The sequence below is a fragment of the Patagioenas fasciata genome, chromosome 1, assembly GCF_037038585.1.
Source record: "Patagioenas fasciata isolate bPatFas1 chromosome 1, bPatFas1.hap1, whole genome shotgun sequence".
NCBI lineage: Eukaryota > Metazoa > Chordata > Aves > Columbiformes > Columbidae > Patagioenas > Patagioenas fasciata.
In genome coordinates this window covers 153,525,910-153,534,800 of record NC_092520.1, presented here as the reverse complement: position 1 = coordinate 153,534,800, position 8,891 = coordinate 153,525,910, and the positions used below count along the sequence as shown (strand labels likewise).

At 46.6% G+C, this 8,891-nt stretch overlaps 1 protein-coding gene across 1 annotated transcript; it reads left to right on the top strand.

Annotated features, from left to right (window-relative positions):
- Positions 1-3,082: 3,082 nt before the first annotated feature.
- Positions 3,083-7,694, top strand: TMEM213 (transmembrane protein 213). The gene is made up of 3 exons (XM_071798210.1): positions 3,083-3,327; positions 5,521-5,586; positions 6,918-7,694. The coding sequence occupies exons 1-3, from the start codon at positions 3,246-3,248 to the stop codon at positions 7,082-7,084; spliced, it is 315 nt and encodes a 104-aa protein (XP_071654311.1). The 5' UTR covers positions 3,083-3,245; the 3' UTR covers positions 7,085-7,694.
- Positions 7,695-8,891: the final 1,197 nt, after the last annotated feature.

Genomic DNA, 8,891 nt, shown 5'->3' with positions numbered 1-8,891 from the left:
TCTGCTGGTACTGCAGCTGTGCCTGGCGTGCCAGGTCACCCCCGTGGAGACAGGCGTTCCTGCGATGCGTGGAAACCAAGCACAGGGAAGGCTTTGGAGAGTCTTATCGCTCTTCGGGCAGTCACAGCACTGAAATATGAACATGTTACACAGAAGAAATGAAATAAATCCAAATCTGTGTCAGGAGATGATTTTATAGGGCTCCCATTGTGTCTGAACTTATCAAGCAAAGCCTTCATTTCCAATCCTTTCCAAAAATCACTGAAGCCAAGCACAGCCTTTTCACTGCTTCAGGATAATTCAGAGCAGGCCCTTTCTGAACCACAGAGGGAACACATTTTGGGAAGGAGAAGAAAACGAAAAACATTATGTTATTGTGCAAAAAGTTTTTAGCATCTCTTGGAAATGGGCACATTTACCTGCAAGCTGACAAAGATCATTTAGGTAATAGTTAAAACTCAAAAGTAATTTCATTTCTTTACAAATTGAATCATCCATGCAATAGCACAGCAGTTTTGTCTTTTTGTTTATCCTCAAACATTTTGTGTTGCGCAGAACACTTTGTACTAATAATTTTTGCAAAATTAACTGCCAAGTCAACTTTCAGCAGGAATCATGGGTGAGAAATTCAGGAGGGAGAAGTGAAACTGCGAGAACGTGGAATTCCTTCCCCCAGTGAAGAGTCAAGTTTTAGTTTTGGTGCAATACAGTGCTCAGATAAAAACACAAATAAAAGACAACTAGCATGAAAGGACTTAGACACTGAAATGAGGCAGAGATGAAGATTATTCTATAGGCTGATTTCATAGATTATTTTGGGTTGGAAGGGACCTTCAAAGGTCATCTAGTCCAACCCCCTGCCATGAGCAGGGACATCTTCAACTAGATCAGGTTGCTCAGAGCCCCGTCCAGCCCGGCCTTGAATGTCTCCAGGGATGGGGCATCTACCACCTCTCTGGGAAACCTGGGACAGGGTTTCACTACCCTCACTGTAAAAAAATTTCTTCCCCATGTCTAGCCTGAGTCTCTCCTCCTTTAGTTTAAAACCATTACCCCTTGTCCTATTGCAACAGGCCCTGCTAAAAATGTCTGTCCCCATCTTTCTCATAGGCCCCTTTTCAGTACTGAAAGGCCTCAATAAGGTCTCTGTGGAACCTTTTTGTCTCCAGGCTGAACAATCCCAACTCTCTCAGCCTGTCCTCACAGCAGAGCTGTTCCAGCCTCTGATCATTTCTGTAGCTCCTCTGGCCCCTCTCCAACAGGTCCATGTCTTTCCTGTGCCGAGGGCTCCAGAGCTGGACGCAGGACTCCAGGTGGGGTCTCACCAGAGCAGAGCAGAGGGGCAGAATCACCTCCCTCGACCTGTTGGGCATGCTACTTTTGAACCCTGAGCAGCCAGAGCATTTTTCCAAGCATAATCTGTGCTTACCAAGGCCCAGAGCGATGGCTGCTGGGGTCACGCAGCAGAGTGCGACTCACCCTGGGCCACCCGTCCAGTCCCAGCCGCAGGAGGGGCCGCACACACCCGCAGCGGCGGGCGGCGGCTGTCAGGGACCGGCCAGCACAGCCCCAACTCCAACAGCTCCACAATGTGTTGACATGAAAACAGGGAGAAAGGACAGGTAAAGGTGCCTGTTTCAGCTGGCCTGTTGTCATCTGCAGCCCGGTGTGCCCGCCCTCTGGGGGAAGCCTGTGTCCTGCTGCGTTGTGGGGAAACTCAATGCTGGAGGGGAGCAGAGTGTTTATGGTGGTGTGGGGTAGACAAGTGGGTTCACCCCGCAGAAATGCCAGGCAGGGCCAAGACTATATGGGTTTTGCTCTCAAGCTTTTTGTTAAATGAAGGGAGAACAAACAAACCTCACAGTTTGGCACAGCAGCACCCCATTGCATGCATCTCACTGCAGTTCCTGTGGGACATCTATTACGCCTATCCCTGCAGGTTTCAGCAGTGTGGAGGGAAAAAAAGATAAAATGTTTAGATATTACCTATTCTATCAGGATTGGTGTCTCAGGCACCTTCCTTCTAGCCTCTCATGGGATGGATGCACGTCCCGAACAGGCCACAGATAACCTTGTTCTCACATAAGCACTCGGAAGCATGAGTGACCACACTAAGAGCACCATCTCCCTGCTGAGCCCACCTCTCCCAGAGCCCTCCCACTCGATTTAATGCCTGAAGTTTTCTCTAACAAGGACAGCATGGTAGGTCAAAGCCAGGAGTGAGCAGAGCCAACAGCCTGCGGAACAGCAGCAACGTGTGGTGCTTGTCAGACCAGGACAACACAAGCACTTCAACAGTGTGGCTTTTCCAGCTGGGACTGTAGAAATAAAAACTTCCCCTCCAGACAATATCATTTTGCCAGCAACCCTCCCGGTCTGCACATAGAGCCGAGCTGGTGGGAAGCTACAGCTCCTAGCATTACCTGTGTCACGGAGATGGTGGCATAACTACAAGAAAAAATCGCTCTTTCAAGCACCACATTGCACATGAGTGATGGAGGTAGTGATGCAGGTGAGAACAGTAGCAGCTTCTCCTGTGCAGAGAGGCCCCAAGCTCCAACTGATCGCAACACATACCCCAACACAGGTCCTTAAGGAAAGGCTGTTGTTATTGTGTAATAGCTGTTGGTAGCCCACACAAAGCAACACGTTTCATCCCATTTATTGGTGGAAACATGGTAATAGACTGTGTTAACTCAGTGGCTACTGTATTGGTGTGACACACAGCCCTTCTAAAAAATCATCACTGCTGGGCAGTTTGAAGGTGGGGGATATCATGCCAACAAACATGCAAAAGCAAAGCCAAACAGGGAGACAAATTCTCTACCCTGATCCTCTGTTCCTTTCCAATTCCATTTGGCCATCTTTGCAGGACCAAAAGGAGACTCGGAAGACAGAAGGTGCCTGAGACCCTGCAGGGAAGGGCTGGCTCCAGAGGCCTTTCCTCCCTCCAGCTGCAGCAGATCCTGGGGAGAAACCTTCAGGTTTGACCTTCAGGGACCCTCTGCCTGCCTGGGCACTGACATCCACCTCCCGCTGGAGCTGTTTTGGCCAGAGAGCTTCTTGTTCCTCACCCGGTTGCAGCAGGAATGTTCCAGGTGTCCTGGCAGCAGGAAGCTCCTTTGCTCCACCCTCTGCCCTGCACGGCAGCTCTTGGAGCTGGTAGAGGATTTGCTGAACCAGAGCTGCCAGCAACAGCGACCTGATCTGTGCAGCTGCTCGTGTGGGAGCTGGACGCCCCCAGCATGAAGCCCTTCTCCCACCAGCCCCGGGCAGCCTTTGCTGTGCTCTTCTTCACCGTCGTGCTCTGGTATTCCTGCTCGGCAGGTATTTCTCTTCTCTTATGCTCCAGTTTCCATACCTTGCCTTTTCCCCCCACCCTTTCTCAAAGGCAAAATATATTGCCCACTGACAGTAATTTGTGCTTTAAAAACAAGGTGGGCTCCTTTGTCTCATCTAAAAAGACTAGAGAGCTGGAATTGATTAATGCTAATGTGAATTACTTGACGTGATCGATCACAGCATCTTTCTGAAGAGATGTGCTTTTGGCAGTTATTAAGAGATCCACTGTAAATGTGACTGAGCTGCAGGCTGCTCCACTGAATGACAAGGAGATAGGGGACCACAGTTACTTGGCCTTCCCATGCTTGCAGAGGCAAGGGACCATTTGAAATACCATCCCAGAAGTTCGCTGTAGTCGGGTTTAGCTCGTTAGGTGTTTTTTACAGGAAATCTGGTTTTGTTGCGCCCTTAATTTGAAAAGTTGCCTAAAACCAAAATGTAAATGAGACTAGTGAACTGCTGTTATCCCATCAGGTTACTGCCTGCATTTGTATATCAGCACTGGTTGAGACCTGACAGATGTTTAAAAATAGGTTGGCTTTGACAGCTTGCCCTTTGGGCTGCAGAGTCTACAAACACGAACTAGCACTCTGCATTCTGCAGCACTTTCTTCCTTGGGTCAGGCAGAGTTTTCAAAGATTCTTCCAAGTGCTGCTGTGAGGTATTTTTTAACCCAGAAAACAAATTACGGGCTTAGCCAAGGTCATTCAGCAAGTCCTAGCAGAGTCAGAAAGAGGAATGGGGAGTACTGAGACCCTGACCTGGAGCAGGCTGCCCAGGGACCTGCTGCATGGCAGTGGCTGCAAGGAAAGCGCTGGTCTTGCTGATGGTTGGTCAGCTCAAAATGCAAAGCTGGGCAACAGCAGGTGATCCCAAAGGGGACATCTCCTGCAGGTTTATCTGCTCTTACTTGGAAAATACCAAACTCAAAGCAAAGGTTTGCTCAAAGGTCTTGTTCTGTTTTGGTTTCCTCAGCTGAAATTAATCTGAGCCATTATTTTGAAGTCTTCAATGGAATCAAGCTGGAATTTTCTGTCACACTCCGAATTATCAGCTCAGAGTGATGGCTTGACTGGAAATAGTTCTCTCACACCTTCTGCCTGGTCTGTGAGACAGCAGCACTCTGGAACCTCTCCATCTTCATGCAGCAGGAACCCTCATTTCTGTAGCCTCTCCAGGCTGGTTTTCATATGCTGAAATGCCCCTCTTCACAGGCACGGGATACTTCACCTGGCCAAACTTCAACTGTAGTTCTCATAGTGGCACAGGAGGAGGCATTTCTTTGACTCCCCTTTCCTTCTGCAGCAGGGGACAGGCTGGTGTTAACGCACAGGGACCACAGCAGCCTGTGTTGTTCCCACACAAGTGACCTGCAGCTGCCCTTGCCTCTGATCCTGCAGTGCTGAGAGGTGCATGATGAAGCTGAGGGGCAAGGAGGGTATTAGGACGTCTAAGGGGGCTTTGGCCTGTGACACCATGTACAGGTTTGGAGGTCTGGAGGCCAGCCACAGAGCCATGCCAGAGTTCGTGTGTGCTCTGATTCAGGATAAAAAGGAAAAGCCTTCACTGAAACCCCTGTCCCTCCCCGTCGCTCACTTATTACTGTATGTTGTATTTTTCAACCTGAGCTGGTTATTGTACTGGCCTGAACTGAAGCCCAGCCAGATCAGTTTCAGACACACCTGCACCTGAGCATCTGCAAAGCCAAAACGTCCCGCTGAGGCTGTGGTGGATCTGCTGGGGCTTTGCATGGATGGGCTCAGCCCTTGGCTCTGCCAGACTCCTTCACACCCTGGAGTTACTGGGGTTTTCCCAAGGGCAAAAGGAGGTAGATGTACAGCTGTTTCTCATATCAGTCCTTGCTCATTCTGCCCTTGTAGCTTAGGAAAGGTCAGTGGTTAGTTTGAGCTCTGAGTGATGGCTCACACCAGGGTCACAGTGATTCACCCGCTCTTCATGGCTGGTGCTAGAGCAGGTCTCTCTGTTCTGAGAGTGGTGGGATGAATATCATATGCTGATGCAGCAGTGTTTAGGGGCAAGAACTTATATTTTCTCCAAGTTGTTACCATCCTACGGACCTCTGTAAGGTCAATGCCTTTCAGATTTTCATGCTTGATGTCTAGTATTGCTTTTCTAACCCAACTTGCCTTTTCTTCTGTGCTTTACATCTGGGAGCAGCTGAAGACACCTCCGATGTTTCAACAACCACCACATCCGCAACTGAGAATGAAGCACCATGTCTTAGTAAGTCTTCATAAATCATTACTACCATGATAAAGCCAGGTGATGAGACCACACAGGTGACTGAGAGGCTGTCCTGGAAAAGGATTTATTTCTCATCATGGCTTCCATTGCAGGTGAAGTTCTAGGATGTATTTCTAAGACTCCTCTATTGGCACAACCAGTATAATATTTTAGGTACATTCAGACGGACTCATAGCTTTGAACAGACTAATTCAAAACTAATTTAATATGTGTGTCCTAAAGGTCCCTGCCAGCCTGTAGGCACAATGTGGATTCCCAAGAGCGCCTCTTTCCCCCACCCTATCAGGTCTACCACAACCAACCAGTCCCGACTCAAGATCCTGCCAGTCCTTCCAGAGTCACCCTCCATCCCAAATGTCAAACGTCCCCACAGTCCTGCACTTCCTGAATTGCAGTAGGTGTACCCATAGAGGTATGCAACTTCAAAGCATGGCGTAGGAGGCAGGCATCCTTCTCTCTTTGGGCACATACAAAACTTACCTTCTCTTCTTGTGGAATGAGCTGTTCTCTACAGCACAGGACAGCTGTACTGTGTACACTGAAGGCAATGCACAGGAACACGGTCCTGCTTGACATAGAATCATAGAATCATTTAGGTTGGAAAGCATTTTCAGATCATCGAGTTCAACCATTAACCTAGCACTGCCAACTCCACCAAGTCCAACTGCTGACCTAGCACTACCAACTCCACCACTAAATCATGTCCCCCATGCTCACATACATGAATGAGAGCAACTGAGAAGCACATGCACTTGCCTTTTCCCTGGAAATGTGCAAGGTGCTGGCTGCCCTGCACCAAGGTCAGGAGGCATTTATTTTCCACAGCTGACAAGCTTTGTGCACATCAACATGCAGCTGTAAGGTGATTTTGGCTGCCTCAGCTCTCTTGGGTGCTGGGGTTTCATGCTCAGCTTCTATTCTAGCCTAAGGGGTCAAGATAGCATGGTCCCTCAGGCTCCCTTTGATATTTCCATGTTACCACACAGGATGAAGACACAGAACTGGGTATTTTTGCTGTGCTCTTGTGACAGAAAAAAGTATGGCAGATGCCTTTCAATAACAGCATAAATGAAACAACTAATAATGTACTCCTTAATTGACTTTAGGAAACTGAACTGATTAAAAAAAAAAAAGGCAAAAAGGGCAAGAAAAAATACATGGAAATGTTAAAAACTATTTCATTTTTGAGAACATCAAGGCAGAGTGACTGGCCACAGGGTAGAGAGTGAAGTCACTGTCTCATGTATCTTCTGGCAAAGGAAACATGTTACTTAGCCTCCCCTCAGCTCACTTCATTTATTCTCCAACAGATGTGAACTGCGTGCAAGTAGCCAAGTGCTGCCCCACGGGCATGGACGATTATGGATGGATTGCAGCGGCCGTCGGCTGGAGCCTCTGGTTTCTGACTCTCATCCTGCTCTGTGTGGACAAGGTCATGAAACTCCGGCCTGACGAACACAAACATTTGGTGGCCTGAAGCAGGGCAAGCCAGCAATCAGCAGCACCTGGGAGCAGTGAGGTGCAGACAGACTGACAAAGCATTTAAATCACTTTCTAGGAAGTAAAAAAGAAAGGTAACCTACCTTCTGGCAAAAAAAGGCAAGATCTAAGCAGGGCACGTGCTGGGGCTTCATCCTCCCCTGCAGGGTGGAGCTGCCAGCCAAGGTGTGGAGCAGTCAAGTCCCTGCAAGGCACCATGCACATCCCACGATGGACAGAAAACCTTTCCCCTGAGCCCTTTTCCTTCTTGATGTGAGTGTGCCAGCAGCAACGAGGCACCGAAAGATCAGTTACCGGTCTATAGCAGGCTGCCTAAAGGCAACCCAGTGCATAACCTTTGACTTTGAAACAGAAAGTGGGTAAATAAAGTTATTTTTCTGGAGGATCGATGCTACCAGATCCTTTGCTAAGCTATAGGCCAGGTCACTACAGTATATTACACGTAACTGATGAATTACACTGAGTCCTTCATACTTCCTAACCTGCGGTATTTTAAAGTTTATTAAATGAGACCAGTGAAAACTCTGTTATAGAAATATAAGGATTGTTTGGACTGGTTTAAAAATAAAACTAGTTTTTCCAGTGAAGTTTATATGTGAACTGTTTTGTAGGAATTAAACACTGGTTGTATTTATTCAGCTTGCACCTACCCGTGTCACTAAGCCAAACTGAACCCTGGCAAGTAGCTTTAAACCAGCATATCCAATTGATGCACAAAACTTCCCTATTTATGCAAGATGATAATAAACACTTATTGATGGAAAGATTCTCACTGACTGGTTTAAATTGATAAAGCTTATATTGGCAAGGAATTGCCCAACCCAAATTATTAGCAACATGATTCTACCATGAAATATTCACACAGAAGGATTTGCCTCACTGCAGTCAAACTGTCTGGTTTGGGGCAGTTTCATCTGTTTGATTTCTTTCCATTATTAAAACAATAAATCAGTGTTAAATCCATTCAGAAATTCACAGGATTAGCAACCCTGCTAGAGACCAGCTGAAATGAAACATAAAAAGTTACTCTTAAACCAAAGAAATCTCTATTGGAGATTTCTGTCTGTTGAATGTCATTAAAACCTCCCTTTGGTTTATCAATGCATAACTTTTCCAGTTAGAAAAGAAACAAATCAATTTAAGACTCTTCAAATTGATTCTGGCACAACTAGACACCTTGATCAGGACATTTCAGAGTGATGGGCAGTTGGCCCTTATCAACTATCTAGTATCAACAGGAATGGGTACAAGATAGACCCTGAGGAGACATCCTTCCCTATCATTAGTATCACTTAACACAAAAAGTCTTCCGGAGTGAAATGCTGAGCAGAGATTTTAGTGTCAGGAAAGAAAGTTTTGAAAGGGAAGGGCTTATTTTGTGGCATTTTTACTGTGTGGTTTTTTTTGTTGTTGTTTTTTAACACACACCATACTACTAGTAGTAAACAATCACAAAATATTGCTTCATTAAGGAAAAAAAAAAAATCTCAACATTTCAACACACAACAATTAAAACAAAAAATATTTCACAAGATGTCGTGGTTTAACCTAAGCTAGCAGTACAACCATGATAGCCGCTTACCCATCCCCTTCCTCTCCCCCACCCCAATAGGGGAGAGAATCAAAGGGGAAGGGAGAAACTTGGACTGAGATAAACATAGTTTAATAAAATAACAAAACACTAATACACTATTATTAAATATATATATAATAGAAATAAGATATACTCAAGGCAATTCCTCACAAACTGCATCCACACTAAGCAGCCAGTCTCAGGAAGCAGC